The sequence below is a fragment of the Dendropsophus ebraccatus genome, chromosome 7 (assembly GCF_027789765.1).
Source record: "Dendropsophus ebraccatus isolate aDenEbr1 chromosome 7, aDenEbr1.pat, whole genome shotgun sequence".
NCBI classification, from domain to species: Eukaryota; Metazoa; Chordata; class Amphibia; order Anura; family Hylidae; genus Dendropsophus; species Dendropsophus ebraccatus.
In genome coordinates, this window is record NC_091460.1 from 65,690,496 (window position 1) to 65,708,057 (window position 17,562).

The 17,562-nt window shown below is 45.2% G+C and overlaps 1 protein-coding gene across 1 annotated transcript in view; it reads left to right on the forward strand.

The window, feature by feature from the left end:
* Positions 1-1,664: 1,664 nt before the first annotated feature.
* The window catches only part of VPS37A (VPS37A subunit of ESCRT-I), a 30,146-nt gene continuing 14,248 nt past the window's right edge, over positions 1,665-17,562 (forward strand). The window contains exons 1-3 of the mRNA XM_069977674.1: positions 1,665-2,086; positions 14,101-14,175; positions 16,600-16,714. Coding sequence (XP_069833775.1) covers positions 1,980-2,086; positions 14,101-14,175; positions 16,600-16,714 — 297 coding nt within the window. The 5' untranslated portion in view covers positions 1,665-1,979. The remainder of the gene's footprint in view (positions 2,087-14,100; positions 14,176-16,599; positions 16,715-17,562) is intronic.

Genomic DNA, 17,562 nt, shown 5'->3' on the forward strand with positions numbered 1-17,562 from the left:
GGTGGTGCGGTGCTCTCCCCATCTGGAGGCACGCCGTGGCAACAGAATAGAGATATCTGGCTGTTCCCGTGTTTTGAGACACGCACCCGAGGCTCCACAGACTCCTTTTTTGTATATTTAAATTTGGGGGGCATCAGTGGAGACTCTTAATTACTTCATTGGAATTTTTTCACTGAACTTCTTGAGCTTAGTGATAGCTGTGTTTTGATTGATTCTGCTCCACACTGACAAGGGGTAAATACCCCAAAACAGCTGTCTGTGGATAGATGCCTGCCTTGACAAGCCCTTTTCATGTCACAATACTCGCACCTTGAGATAGACTGTTGTTTCCCTATTTATGTTCTAATACTTGCAACCGAGTGGGACTTAAGGGGTTATCTATCAGGGTGGTAGAGGCACCTGGAGGCACCCTGTGGAAACAGGCTAGGAATATCTGGCTATTTCCGTGTTTTGAGACTCGCAACCGAGGCTCCACAGACTCCTTTTTGAATAAAAAATATCGAACAAGGAAGATGCCCCATTTCACTACCTAAATCTCATTTATTCTAGGTGTACCTTGCACAGGTAGGGTATCACGCATCGGTTTCTATGGTATACACCATCAGTCCACTGAGCACTACAGAAAAGTGTTTCTAGTCTATCTCGCACAGGGAAAAAACTATACCTCTTTTTCTATAGAATATGCCCCAATTTCCCTACATATATATCCCATTTATTCCAGGCGTACTTTGCACAGGCAAGGTATCAAACATCAGTATCTACGGTATATACGCTCAGTCCACTGAGCACTACAGAAAAATGCAGTTCATTACAGGCCTATCTTGCATAGGGAAAGAACTAAACCTCTTTTCCTATAAAAAAAAATTATTAAAAAAAATTGAACAAGGAATATGCCTCCATTTCACTACGTATATCCTATTTATTCTAGGTGCACCTTGCACAAGTAGGGTGTCACACATCAGTAACTATGGTATATACACTCAGTCCACTGAGCACTACAGAAAAATCCTTTTCATTGGTGGTCTATCTAAAGACCATATTACACCTAACGATTATCGGCTCTATTCGGCTGATCGCTGCAGTTGTACGACTCATACAGCAACGAGCTGCTGCTGTCGCTCCGTGGAATAGGAGTGGCGGCGGCAGCAGCAGACAGCCACTATCCCGTATGGGCTGCCCTGGACTTTTTAGCTATCACCCCGGCAGCCACCCCCCCACCACCACATGTAATAGCGGCAGCAGCGAGCTGGGAACCCTCTAGTCGCCCATGTAATAGGAGCTTCACTCATAAACCAACTAAACCCTTATTTTACGTTTCCCCTTTGGAAATAATGTTTATTCTTTTTCTTCATGCTTTTTAGCACTGCAATTCGTAGTGCTGATGGCGTGACTCCATTTTAGTGAATGACTGCAGTAACGCGCGAAGCTGCTGAGGACACCGTGTACTGATGCTCATTATTCATCCCTGACCCCTCATCTCCTACTGCTCACACACAATACACCCCCAGCTTCAGCCCTGCGTGACCGCCGCATTGTACGGGGATAACTGCGTTATCCACCAGACGCGTCTACACGCCAGCTAACCGCCTCATCCGGCGCCGCGTGATGACATCACCGCGTCTAGTCCCGCCCCTGTAACGTGAGTCGGCACGCAGTTGTCACACGATGCGACCCGTAGGAAGCCAGGGGGCGGAGCTTGTATAATAATGTACACAGCACGCTGGACACCCTGTGAGCACATACATGTCCGGTGTCATACTTCTTCTGGTGAATGTGCCGGGGAATGCAGGTAGTGCTGCCTGCGGGAGCTGACCCCTGTCACACGCTGTTATTGATGTACCCAATGCACTGAGGAGGAGGCATAGTGTCTGCTGAGCGGATAATCCACAGCCCGCCTCCTGTCCTCATCCCAGCTCACCACAACAACAGCAGAAGCCCCAGCCTCCTCCTCCCCCTGCTGCCCTGGGATCACCGGCACCATGAGCTGGCTCTTCTCCTCTAAGGGCTCCAGACCTCTGCCTCCTCTCACCAGCCTACAGCAGCAGAAGCAGCGACAGATCGACTCTCTCAAGGCATGTCATAGCAAGTGAGTGCCCTGTGCCCCAGTGTAGTATCTGATCTGTATACATGTGCCCCACTGTAGTATCTGATCTGTATACATGTGCCCCACTGTAGTATCTGATCTGTATACCTGTGCCCCACTGTAGTATCTGATCTGTATACCTGTGCCCCAGTGTAGTATCTGATCTGTATACCTGTGCCCCACTGTAGTATCTGATCTGTATACCTGTGCCCCAGTGTAGTATCTGATCTGTATACATGTGCCCCAGTGTAGTATCTGATCTGTATACATGTGCCCCAGTGTAGTATCTGATCTGTATACCTGTGCCCCACTGTAGTATCTGATCTGTATATATGTGCCCCAGTGTAGTATCTGATCTGTATACCTGTGCCCCACTGTAGTATCTCATCTGTATACATGTGCCCCAGTGTAGTATCTCATCTGTATACATGTGCCCCAGTGTAGTATCTGATCTGTATACATGTGCCCCACTGTAGTGTCATCTGTATACCTGTGCCCCACTGTAGTATCTGATCTGTATACCTGTGCCCCACTGTAGTATCTGATCTGTATATATGTGCCCCAGTGTAGTATCTGATCTGTATACCTGTGCCCCACTGTAGTATGTCATCTGTATACCTGTGCCCCAGTGTAGTATCTGATCTGTATACCTGTGCCCCACTGTAGTATCTGATCTGTATACATGTACCCCAGTGTAGTATCTGATCTGTATACCTGTGCCCCACTGTAGTATCTGATCTGTATACATGTGCCCCACTGTAGTATCTGATCTGTATACATGTGCCCCACTGTAGTATGTCATCTGTATACATGTGCCCCACTGTAGTGTCATCTGTATACCTGTGCCCCACTGTAGTATCTGATCTGTATACATGTGCCCCACTGTAGTATCTGATCTGTATACATGTGCCCCACTGTAGTATGTCATCTGTATACATGTGCCCCACTGTAGTATCTGATCTGTATACATGTGCCCCACTGTAGTATCTGATCTGTATACATGTGCCCCACTGTAGTATCTGATCTGTATACATGTGCCCCACTGTAGTATCTGATCTGTATACATGTGCCCCACTGTAGTATCTGATCTGTATACATGTGCCCCACTGTAGTATCTGATCTGTATACATGTGCCCCACTGTAGTATCTGATCTGTATACATGTGCCCCACTGTAGTATCTGATCTGTATACATGTGCCCCAGTGTAGTATCTGATCTGTATACATGTGCCCCAGTGTAGTATCTCATCTGTATACATGTGCCCCAGTGTAGTATCTCATCTGTATACATGTGCCCCAGTGTAGTATCTGATCTGTATACATGTGCCCCACTGTAGTGTCATCTGTATACCTGTGCCCCACTGTAGTATCTGATCTGTATACCTGTGCCCCAGTGTAGTATCTGATCTGTATACATGTGCCCCAGTGTAGTATCTGATCTGTATACATGTGCCCCACTGTAGTATCTGATCTGTATACATGTGCCCCACTGTAGTATCTGATCTGTATACATGTGCCCCACTGTAGTATCTGATCTGTATACATGTGCCCCACTGTAGTATCTGATCTGTATACATGTGCCCCACTGTAGTATCTGATCTGTATACATGTGCCCCACTGTAGTATCTGATCTGTATACATGTGCCCCAGTGTAGTGTGTCATCTGTATACATGGGCCCCAGTGTAGTATGTCATCTGTATACCTGTGCCCCACTGTAGTATCTGATCTGTATACATGTGCCCCACTGTAGTATGTCATCTGTATACATGTGCCCCACTGTAGTATGTCATCTGTATACCTGTGCCCCACTGTAGTATGTCATCTGTATACAAGTGCCCCACTGTAGTATGTCATCTGTATACCTGTGCCCCACTGTATTATGTCATCTGTATACCTGTGCCCCACTGTAGTATGTCAGCTGTATACATGTGCCCCACTGTAGTATCTGATCTGTATACCTGTGCCCCACTGTAGTATCTGATCTGTATACATGTGCCCCACTGTAGTATCTGATCTGTATACATGTGCCCCACTGTAGTATCTGATCTGTATACATGTGCCCCACTGTAGTATCTGATCTGTATACATGTGCCCCACTGTAGTATCTGATCTGTATACATGTGCCCCACTGTAGTATCTGATCTGTATACATGTGCCCCACTGTAGTATCTGATCTGTATACATGTGCCCCACTGTAGTATCTGATCTGTATACATGTGCCCCACTGTAGTATCTGATCTGTATACATGTGCCCCACTGTAGTATCTGATCTGTATACATGTGCCCCACTGTAGTATCTGATCTGTATACATGTGCCCCACTGTAGTGTGTCATCTGTATACATGGGCCCCAGTGTAGTATGTCATCTGTATACCTGTGCCCCAGTGTAGTATCTCATCTGTATACATGTGCCCCAGTGTAGTATCTGATCTGTATACATGTGCCCCACTGTAGTGTCATCTGTATACCTGTGCCCCACTGTAGTATCTGATCTGTATACCTGTGCCCCAGTGTAGTATCTGATCTGTATACATGTGCCCCAGTGTAGTATCTGATCTGTATACATGTGCCCCAGTGTAGTATCTGATCTGTATACATGTGCCCCAGTGTAGTATCTGATCTGTATACATGTGCCCCAGTGTAGTATCTGATCTGTATACATGTGCTCCACTGTAGTATCTGATCTGTATACATGTGCCCCACTGTAGTATCTGATCTGTATACATGTGCCCCAGTGTAGTATCTGATCTGTATACATGTGCCCCAGTGTAGTATCTGATCTGTATACATGTGCTCCACTGTAGTATCTGATCTGTATACATGTGCCCCACTGTAGTATCTGATCTGTATACATGTGCCCCACTGTAGTATCTGATCTGTATACATGTGCCCCACTGTAGTATTTCATCTGTATACATGTGCCCCAGTGTAGAGTGTCATCTGTATACATGGGCCCCAGTGTAGTATGTCATCTGTATACCTGTGCCCCACTGTAGTATGTCATCTGTATACAAGTGCCCCACTGTAGTATGTCATCTGTATACATGTGCTCCACTGTAGTATCTGATCTGTATACATGTGCCCCACTGTAGTATGTCATCTGTATACATGTGCCCCACTGTAGTATGTCATCTGTATACATGTGCCCCACTGTAGTATGTCATCTGTATACCTGTGCCCCACTGTAGTATGTCATCTGTATACATGTGCTCCACTGTAGTATCTGATCTGTATACATGCGCCCCAGTGTAGTATGTCATCTGTATACATGTGCCCCACTGTAGTATCTGATCTGTATACATGTGCTCCACTGTAGTATGTCATCTGTATACCTGTGCCCCACTGTAGTATCTGATCTGTATACATGCGCCCCAGTGTAGTATGTCATCTGTATACATGTGCTCCACTGTAGTATCTGATCTGTATACATGTGCCCCAGTGTAGTATGTCATCTGTATACATGTGCCCCACTGTAGTATGTCATCTGTATACCTGTGCCCCACTGTAGTATCTGATCTGTATACATGTGCCCCACTGTAGTATCTGATCTGTATACATGTGCCCCACTGTAGTATCTGATCTGTATACATGTGCCCCACTGTAGTATCTGATCTGTATACATGTGCCCCACTGTAGTATCTGATCTGTATACATGTGCCCCACTGTAGTATCTGATCTGTATACATGTGCCCCACTGTAGTATGTCATCTGTATACCTGTGCCCCAGTGTAGTATGTCATCTGTATACAAGTGCCCCACTGTAGTATGTCATCTGTATACATGTGCTCCACTGTAGTATCTGATCTGTATACATGTGCCCCACTGTAGTATGTCATCTGTATACAAGTGCCCCACTGTAGTATGTCATCTGTATACCTGTGCCCCACTGTATTATGTCATCTGTATACCTGTGCCCCACTGTAGTATGTCAGCTGTATACATGTGCCCCACTGTAGTGTCATCTGTATACATGGGCCCCAGTGTAGTATCTGATCTGTATACCTGTGCCCCACTGTAGTATGTCATCTGTATACATGTGCTCCACTGTAGTATCTGATCTGTATACATGTGCCCCAGTGTAGTATGTCATCTGTATACCTGTGCCCCACTGTAGTATGTCATCTGTATACATGTGCTCCACTGTAGTATCTGATCTGTATACATGCGCCCCAGTGTAGTATGTCATCTGTATACATGTGCCCCACTGTAGTATGTCATCTGTATACCTGTGCCCCAGTGTAGTATGTCATCTGTATACATGTGCCCCACTGTAGTATGTCATCTGTATACCTGTGCCCCAGTATAGTATGTCATCTGTATACATGTGCTCCACTGTAGTATCTGATCTGTATACATGCGCCCCAGTGTAGTATGTCATCTGTATACATGTGCTCCACTGTAGTATCTGATATGTATACATGTGCCCCAGTGTAGTATGTCATCTGTATACCTGTGCCCCACTGTAGTATGTCATCTGTATACCTGTGCCCCACTGTAGTATGTCATCTGTATACATGTGCCCCACTGTAGTATGTCATCTGTATACCTGTGCCCCACTGTAGTATGTCATCTGATACCTGTGCCCCACTGTAGTATGTCATCTGTATACCTGTGCCCCACTGTAGTATGTCATCTGTATACCTGTGCCCCACTGTAGTATGTCATCTGTATACCTGTGCCCCACTGTAGTATCTGATCTGTATACATGCGCTCCACTGTAGTATCTGATCTGTATACATGCGCTCCACTGTAGTATCTGATCTGTATACCTGTGCCCCACTGTAGTATGTCATCTGTATACATGCGCCCCACTGTAGTATGTCATCTGTATACATGCGCCCCACTGTAGTATGTCATCTGTATACCTGTGCCCCAGTGTAGTATGTCATCTGTATACATGTGCCCTACTGTAGTATGTCATCTGTATACCTGTGCCCCAGTGTAGTGTGTCATCTGTATACATGTGCCCCAGTGTAGTATGTCATCTGTATACCTGTGCCCCAGTGTAGTGTGTCATCTGTATACATGTGCCCCACTGTAGTATGTCATCTGTGTACATGTGCCCCACTGTAGTATGTCATCTGTATACATGTGCCCCACTGTAGTATGTCATCTGTATACATGTGCCCCACTGTAGTATGTCATCTGTGTACTTGTGCCCCACTGTAGTATGTGCCCTGGTGTAGTGTGTGTTCTCTATATCTGTGTGCCGCAGTGTTGTGTGTTCTCTATACTTGTGTATAATACTAGGTGTATGAATACTATAGAGAGTGCTAAATGAGCTTCAGTATATGCCATATTGTGTGTATAAATATACTACAGAAAACCCATGTCTTTTACAAGTAGGGCAAATTCACAGTCATACATTGCTTCTGTGTGTTTCTTTACGTATCAACCCAAAGTAAACAAACATCCCTACATAATAGCTCCCCTCATACAACAATCACTTTCCCCTATCAGGTTACACTGCAAAGGTATTGACCAGGGTGACAACCAGGTAATCTTGCCGGGCCTGTATTTATCACAGAACTGAGCGGTACAGAATGCTTGGAATTGTTCTTTAGGCAATTGCATCTTATTTCATTTGTACAGACAAGCGCAGTCACTACACTGGACAGACAGCTGACAAATGACATCAATAAGTGGAAGATATACCCCCCTATATACTCCTCTGCCTTAAAGGGAACCATTCACCCAGTGGCCCCAGGCAGAAACTGACATACAGTGACATAAAGGTCAATATACTTACCACATCGCTCCCGGTCCCGTCCCGGATTCCGTTGTTGACACAGAGAGATCTCCGATTCTTCTTCTTGCGCCCATTATGGTAATGAGCACCTCCGGGCCCGAAGTCCAGCCTTCTCCCCGCCTCCGACACTTGATTGTCGCCGGGTCTTCTTCCTCCTCGTCTTCTTTCTTCTCGCCGGATCCCGCGCAGGCGCCATGACGGTCGTTTTTGGCGCATGCGCAGTTCACAATTGAAGCCGCTCCGCAGCTTCACTGTTTACTGCGCATGCACCGATTGTCTCGAGCACGTATCCTGTTTACCACGCAGGCGCAGAAGAGGTGACGAGACCATCGCAACGGCGCCTGCGCGGGAATTCGTCAGAAGACTGAAGACGTCAATCAAGTTCCAGGAGGCGTGGATGGGTGGCGACGAGAAGAGGACCTCATGAATAAGTTGGACTCGTCCGTCGTTTCCTATGGACGTTGGACTCATCTCGGCTCATTACCATAATGGGCGTGAGAAGAAGAATCTGCGATTTCTCTGTGTCATCAACGGGATCCGGGACGGGACCGATGTGGTAAGTATATTGACCTTTATGTCACTGTATGTCAGTTTTTGCCTGGGGCCACGGGGTGAATGGTTCCCTTTTAAAGGGGTTTTCTGTTCAAGCATAACTTATATGTTGCTGCCCATTGTGAGACTACCAATTTCTTCCATACTTGTTATTATCTATTCAGTCTCCTTCCCCCACAGTTCTTAGCTGCTGCTTTCTGCTGAACTGTTTTTCAGGAACTGTCCAGAGCAGAAAAGATTTTCTAGGGGAATTGCTGCTGCTCAGGACAGTTCCTGTCACAGACAGATGTGGCAGCAGAGAGCACTGTGTCAGACTGCAGAGAATACACCAGGTCCTGCAAGACATACAGCAGCTTATGAGTACTGGAAGATGTAAGTTTTTTACATTGAAGTAGGGCTGGGCGATTAATCGAATTAATTCGATTAATTCGCCCAGAAGGTTAGAATCGATTTGATTTTTTGTGAAAATCGTAAATTCGATTTTCACAAAAAATCATTGCGGGCAGAGAAGCGCGGAGAGTCAGTCGGACGGGAGGTGCAGGTGCCGGGCGGGAGATGGAGGGCGGGCAGCACTGCGTGGAGGTGCCGGCCGGGCATGAGGTGCAGGTTACGGCCGGCGGGAAGTGAGGGGGCGGCGCTGCGTGGAGGTGCCGGGCGGGCGGGAAGTGCGGCGAGGTGCAGGTCGGTCGGCAGTCCCCCAGAGCCGCGACCGACCTTCCCCAGCTGTACACATAGCGTTCCGTTCCCCTACCGGCCACACATGCAGGTCCCGGTCTCTGCAGGAGGCTGCAGGGACTGTAGTGGTGATAGCGTCGCTGCCATTACTGGAGCTGTACAGCAGGATCTTCACCCCTGATCCCGCTGTACAGCTCCAGTAATGGCAGCGACGCTATCACCACTACAGTCCCTGCAGCCTCCTGCAGAGACCAGGGACCTGCATGTGTGGCCGGGGTGAGGGGAGGAGGGCTATGTGTACTCCTTTCCCAATCATTCCCAGCTGCCCCAGTCGCCCTCCATCACCCCCAGTCGCCCTCCATCACCCCCAGTCCCCCTTCAGTCACCCCCAGTCGCCCTCCATCACCCCCAGTCCCCCTTCAGTCACCCCCAGTCGCCCTCCATCTCCCCCAGTCGCCCTCCATCACCCCCAGTCGCCCTTCAGTCGCCCTCCATCACCCCCAGTCCCCCTTCAGTCACCCCCAGTCGCCCTCCATCACCCCCAGTCCCCCTTCAGTCACCCCCAGTCCCCCTCCATCACCCCCAGTCCCCCTCCATCACCCCCAGTCGCCCTCCATCACCCCCAGTCGCCCTCCATCACCCCCAGTCGCCCTCCATCACCCCCAGTCGCCCTCCAGTCACCCCCAGTCCCCCTTCAGTCACCCCCAGTCCCCCTTCAGTCACCCCCAGTCCCCCTTCAGTCACCCCCAGTCCCCCTTCAGTCACCCCCAGTCCCCCTTCAGTCACCCCCAGTCCCCCTTCAGTCACCCCCAGTCCCCCTTCAGTCACCCCCAGTCCCCCTCCATCACCCCCAGTCCCCCTTCAGTCACCCCCAGTCGCCCTCCATCACCCCCACTACTCCTTCAGTCGCCCCCAGTCGCCCTCCATCACCCCCACTCCTCCTTCAGTCGCCCTCCGTCACCCCCAGTCGCCCTCCGTCACCCCCAGTCACCCCCAGTCGCCCTCCATCCCCCCCTAGCTGCCCATCTATACCTGTACTACTACAGCCCTCATCTGTACCTGTACTACCACACCCCTCATCTATACCTGTACTACCACACCCCTCATCTATACCTGTACTACCACACCCCTCATCTATACCTGTACTACCACACCCCTCATCTATACCTGTACTACCACACCCCTCATCTATACCTGTACTACCACACCCCTCATCTATACCTGTACTACCACACCCCTCATCTATACCTGTACTACTACTACACCCCTCATCTATACCTGTACTACTACTACACCCCTCATCTATACCTGTACTACTACTACACCCCTCATCTATACCTGTACTACCACACCCCTCATCTATACCTGTACTACCACACCCCTCATCTATACCTGTACTACCACACCCCTCATCTATACCTGTACTACTACTACACCCCTCATCTATACCTGTACTACTACTACACCCCTCATCTATACCTGTACTACTACTACACCCCTCATCTATACCTGTACTACTACTACACCCCTCATCTATACCTGTACTACTACTACACCCCTCATCTATACCTGTACTACTACTACACCCCTCATCTTTACCTGTACTACTACTACACCCCTCATCTATACCTGTACTACCACACCCCTCATCTATACCTGTACTACTACAGCCCTCATCTGTACCTGTACTACTGTACTACTACACCCCTCATCTTTACCGGTACTACTACTACTACTACACCCCTTATCCACTATACCTCCACTACTACACCCCTCCTCTATACCTGTACTACCACACCCCTCATCTATACCTGTACTACTACTACACTCCTCATCTGTACCTGTACTACTACTACTACACCCCTCATCTGTACCTGTACTACTACTACACCCCTCATCTGTACCTGTACTACTACTACACCCCTCATCTTTACCTGTACTACTACTACACCCCTCATCTGTACCTGTACTACTACTACACCCCTCATCTATACCTGTACTACTACTACACCCCTCATCTATACCTGTACTACTACTACACCCCTCATCTATACCTGTACTACTACTACACCCCTCATCTATACCTGTACTACTACTACACCCCTCATCTATACCTGTACTACTACTACACCCCTCATCTTTACCTGTACTACTACAGCCCTCATCTGTACCTGTACTACTACTACTACACCCCTTATCCACTATACCTCCACTACTAAACACACAAAGAAGATCTCCTATACTATATGGGGGCCCAGAATGGCACAAAGGGGGCTTGTCTACTACAGGGGAGCACTGTTACAGTGAGAAGCAATACAGTTGTCTCAAATGTCATTAAAATAGTATCTGATGCTGCAAGGACAAAACTATTCTGTTTATTTAGCAAAAAGGAAAAAAAATCGAGATTTAAATCGAGAATCGTCCAAAATTTTTAAAAAATCGAGATTTTATTTTTTGGCCATATCGCCCAGCTCTACATTGAAGTAATTTACAGAATTGTAGTAACTTTCTGACATCAATTAATTTGAAAACAATTTTGTTTTCTTCTGATGTATCCCTTTAATTATTTTTTGGTCTATTTTACATGAAAAAAAAGCATAGTTTTTTTTTTACTTAGTTTACTAAGTTCCAGCAAAAAACACTATTTTCTTTTATACACTGTGGTCCCTCTGAAAATACTTTCCCCCTTCCTTGCTACCCCGGTTAGTATCACATGCATTATGTAAGTAACTATTTCCTAGAATATGTTTACTCTTGTCTTGGAAGTCTTCTGTAAGAGCAGCTGAGGCTTCGGTGGATTCGACCATCCACGTAATGCATGAATGGCTGCCATGTGACATTACGTGCGTCTGCATGAGAAATGGCTGGCTTGAGTGTTGCTGGTGAATGTAAATATGGTGGAGAGGATGTTACCTGTTACAGCCCTGGTACAGAAATTTTTCTTTATTTAAGCAATAGGGCAAATCTGCCTTAAAGGGGTATTCTGCTCATACATAACTTTTCATACGTTGCTGCCCATGGTGAGGCAAATAAAAGCAGTAATAAAATAATTAGTCAAGAGATAAATGTCTGGTATTGCAGTTTTCACGTGATCAACACGTCTGTTCCTTTGCAAATAGGGTTTTCTATAGTGACCTAAATCCCTGCAATTTATTTATGAAAGCATAAGCCGCTTCAATGATAAAATATAAGAGGTGCAGTTTTTTTGCTGACGTCTAGTTTTCTCTCCTCTTTGGCTATTCTATATCTACATGGACATTAGTGTTTTCAGGTAGCCGTCTCTTCCTCACAGAAATGATAGCTTCTATATACAGTTCACTATGTTACAGAGCAGGTTTGTATGTGAGGTAGCAGAACAGTAGGCTGAGGAATAGGGTAGGGTAGAGTATGCCATTTTTGTAATGTACAATGTGAGGTGAGTTCTGTAACACGTTCCGTGGCTTATTGTGAGGGCAGGGACACTCTTGTCACTTTCCTGTAAGTACATTACAGGCTGACGTCTCAGTATATCACTTCTGTAGGTATGCAGCTTGTTTTTCTGTCTCGCGTTCGGACAAGACAGATCATGTTTTCAGTTTTAATGACAGAACAGTGAACATAGTAAGATGTAGAGCTCCTAGATAGAAGCTGGAGGTGCAAAGATCTCAGGCGCTGATCCCTTCAGTCATCAGGGTGGGTCAGGGTTCATAGACTATCACAGATATTAACCCCATGACATGTCAAAGGGGAACTTCCTGTTAAAGTGATATTACTCATTGTGTAATCATAGCTAATACAGCAAGACTGGCAAATCCCAGGAGCCTGGTCACAGGACACCCAAGAGTCTACGTTTTGTAGACAACTATGAAAGTTCTTCTTTCCAGACCTGTTAAATGGTGAATGCATTGAGAATTCCCTACCTTACCTGTAGCAGAGACAAGTCAGAAGTTTTAATCGCTATCTGTGTACAACAAAGGAGAGGATAAGTGTAAGGTTGAGTACTTCTCCAATCGCCCCAATCCCCCCACACACAACTGAGCTGGTCCCATAGACTTACATTAGTTGTCTGTCTCAGTCACAAGCGCTGAACTGAGAAAGAATATACAGTGGTGACTTGGTTTAAGAGCTCACAGTTTTTCAAAATTGTGACTTGGTTTAAGAGCATTGCTTTGGTTTAAGAGCTCCCTGTACTGGGTGGGAGGCAGAGTGGAGGAGGGGCATGGTCTGCATAGCGGGGTCTACAGCACTGTACTCTGACCCAGGAAGTGTCCCTCACCCTCCAAATCATAGCAGATCCACTTCAGGCTGGGGCTTACATCAGGGGACAGGACTGCGGAGGTAATCTCTCCATAGCTGTAACCCCTCTCTCCCCGGACATGTGCATGTGCCCACATCTGCCCTGCTCATTCCTTTATGCTCCCTGCAGTCTCTGTCAGCCCTTGTGTTTCCCATCCTCTCCATTACTGTACAGTAACTTATAATATCACATATTCTGCTGTTTCCGAATGTTTGTTTCATCTGTCCTACATGTTGTTCAGAATAATAAATCATTATTTTTGGGGTGTGGAACCAATTGTCTGCATTTCTATGATTTCTTATAAGAAAATTTGCTTTGGTATAAGAGTGGATTTGGATTACAAGCACGGCCCCGGAACAAATTATGCTCGTAATCCAAGGCACCACTGTACTTTGTTTGCGCTTCCTCCAACTTATTACACCCATCAAAACTTTAGATGCGTCTCTACAGTATGTCAAAAGTTTGTTTTTTAGTTCACATCTCCCATATATTATTCTGATTCCTGGGAAAGCAGAGTAGTTCTAGAAACATTACGCCTTGTCTCACAGTTTTTCCAATCAGACATTTCAGGTTGAGAATATATCTTTTACAGAAATGTATTGACAGCCATTGCTACAGTAATAATATGATGACATTTCTGGGTTTTATGGAATGGAGAACAGTCTGAGTTTTGTCATGCATGATGACATTCGCTGGCAGGTTACAGGATTTTCACCATTTATTTTCTCTTTTTTTTTTTTTTCTCTCCCTTTTAATCTGAATCAGTATTTCTGAAATTCAGAAGGATGTGGAATACAGGCTGCCGGTCACCATCAAAAATCTAACCATCAACATAAATATGTGAGTATGTCTGAGAGTTTATATCACACTGGTTATAATAGGGGTTGTCTGGAACTTAAAGGGAACTTATCCCCTAAATTTGAATATTTAGTGATTTATTTTTCTGATATTTATTTATTTTCATTTTATTTTTAGTATATTATTATGGGGGCTGCCATCTTGCCTGAGCTGTTAACAGCATTTAGTGACATGTCTTACAAGAAGACTCATGGGCTAAAGGGCCCCATACACTTTATAAGGCTGGGTTTACACGACGTATATTTCAGTCAGTATTGTGGTCCTCATATCGCAACCAAAACCAGGAGTGGATTAAAAACACAGAAAGGATCTGTTCACACAATGTTGAAATTGAGTGGATGGCCGCCATATAACAGTAAATAACGGCCATTATTTCAATATAACAGCCGTTGTTTTAAAATAACAGCAAATATTTGCCATTAAATGGCGGCCATCCACTCAATTTCAACATTGTGTGAACAGAGCCTTTCTGTGTTTTTAATCCACTCCTGGTTTTGGTTGCAATATGAGGACCACAATACTGACTGAAAAATACGTAGTGTGAACCCAGCCTGATAATGCTGGCAGCAGGTTCGGCCATCGGTGTATTTAACCCCTTTGTTTTCTGAGAGATAAGCTGCCACCAAAGCTGTCTCTGTGACTCATGTATGTTCATCTGTGCCTGAAAACGTTTATACAGGCTGATTATTGGCCACATAATCATTCATAGGAATACTTGCTTCTGATAATTGGCCTGTAACTCTAGTTTATCGCTGAGCAAATCCTCAAAGTGAATCTGTCAGCTGTGATTAAAGAGTTTGTCCAGTGAAAATCTTTTTCTCTCAAATCAACTGGTGTTAGAAAGGTATATAGATTTGTAATTTACGTCTATTAAAAAATCTTAAGTTTTCTCTTGCTTATTAGCTGCTGTATGAGCTACAGGAAATGTTGTTTTACTTTCAGTCTGACACAGCGCTCTCTGCTGACACCTCTGGCCGAGACAAAAACTGTCCACAGCAGGAGAGGTTTTCTATGGGGATTCATAGAGAACCGAGACAAGAATCCTGTCTCGGACAGAGATGTCAGCAGAGAGCACTGTGTCAGACTGAAAATAAAACATTTCCTGTAGCACATACAGCAGCTGATAAGTAAGAGAAAACTTGAGATTTTTTAATAGAGGTAAATTACAAATCTATATGACTTTCTGACACCAGATTTGAATGAAAAAGATTTTCGCTGGACAACCCCTTTAAGGTTCCAAATTGTCGACACTGTTATATAACTGATAGGTCAAGGAGACACATGGTCCCTTTTAATATATCAGTCTGTGCTTCCAGGGTGTAGAAATATGCTTTTATTCCATAATACAAAGTGTCAAAGAGGCTCTTCCAAGCTCCTCATCTGCTGCAAGCTGGAATGCTTTACAGCCTTTTAGTAGCTCAGGAAAGCTGCAATATTTTCTAATAAAAGCATTTTTCTACATTCTGGAAGCAAAGACAGATATGAGTGTTACCAGTTGTCTCCTTTACCTAGCAGCTATCTTAGTGTCAGCAGTTTGGAACCTGCTTTGCAGCTGACAGATTCCCTTTTCAGGGATTATCCAGGATTAAAAATAAGGCTACTTTCTTTGAAAAACAGCACCACCCCTGCACTAAGGTTGTGTTTGGTATTACAGTTCATACCTACATGCAAACTGAGGACCGGAGAGGTGCTGTTTTGGAAAGAAAGCAGCCATGCTTTTCTGAACCTGGATAATCCTGTTTAGTGCAGGCCTGGAAATCATCATGTGTACAGGCTTCAGGTGGTATTCTCATCTCAACTAATAAAATAACACTTATTGGACTCGGCACGTTAAATATTTTTGCAGATACAATCATTTAGTAGACTTGCCTTCTTCTCCTGATATGTCGCTCTTTGCCTACCATTGTTGGCAGCTCATTATCTAGGTTATAGACCACGGTGTATTATGTATTTACAGCTATAATGTAGACGTATAGCAAACTATTGTGTAGATATATACTGTATAATATATATAAATATGTATGCTATAGCGATATATACAACATACCTTATACTGTTTTGAGAGAAGAGCTGTGGTCGGTAACCTAGACAACAAGCTGTCAACAATGGGAGGGAAAGAACAGCATATCAGGAGAAGGAGGTAAGTTTGCTAAATGAATGTATTTGCAAAGATATTAAACTTGAAGAGCCCTACAACTATAACTATATTAGCTCAGTTGAGAATACCCCTTCAAGGAAGAACCAATCCACTACATTGGTGCTTTTTTACAGGTACAGATCAGTCTGTGAAAAGGGCCCTGAATGTATTTCTGGAAGAGAGGAGGGTGTTGTTTCCGTCTATTTTCGGCACTTCTCTGTCACATTGGTGTGCCCGGCAGTAATTCTATCACGTTGTTTCTTTTACAGTCTGCTTCCTCAGCAATTTCCTCAAGACAAACCTATCATCACTGTCTTTCCACCAATAAGACATCACCTAGTGGACAAGCAAGGCACTAACGTGACATGTCCTTTGGTTCATAATGTAAGAGGTTTTCTGATATTTTGAGTGGTTGGCAGGGGTATTGGAGCTTAAAGTGACACTGTCACCCCCTTTTTGCATTCTGACTGCTCTACACAAGTGTAAAGGGTAAATTTAGCAGTTTTCATACCTCATTTCATATCATACGTCCTGATGCTTGTTCCAGTAAAAAGTGATCTTTTATCATCTGGAATTGGAATACCTGGACGGGGCTTCACGGCCAAACCGCCACTTAGCCACGCCCCCAGCGCCACTTAGCCACGCTATGATGTCATTAACACATAGGCCCCATTCCCTCAGCAGCCATTGGAAGGGTTGATCTAAAGGTCTAGGCCCCACCCCCACTAGCCCACACCAATGGCCGCTGAGGGGGCCTGGTCTATGTAGTGATTATGTCAGAGGGGTGTGGCTAAGTGGTGCTTCGGACGTGAAGCCCCGTCCAGTTATCCCAATCCCAGATGATAAAAGATCAGTTGTTACTGGAACAAGCATCATGACGTATGATATAAAATGTTGTATGAAAACGGCTAAGTTTACCCTGTAGAGCAGTCAGAATGCAAAATGGGGGTGACTTTAACAGTGTCACTTTAACCTCTTAATGTCCGGGATATGTTTTTGCTATAAACACAAAACTATCTATCTATATAATATATATGTATGGATATATATATTATTATTATTATATATTTTATTATTTTTTATTTATTTGTTTTACCTGACATATGGCAGTAGCCCCAGATACAAGGAAATTCCCCTACAGTTTGACATTTTCTCTCAAATATGACAAATCATGTCAATCTTGATCACCATCAATAATACAGAATATGGTAATAATGTAGTGATATAACAAG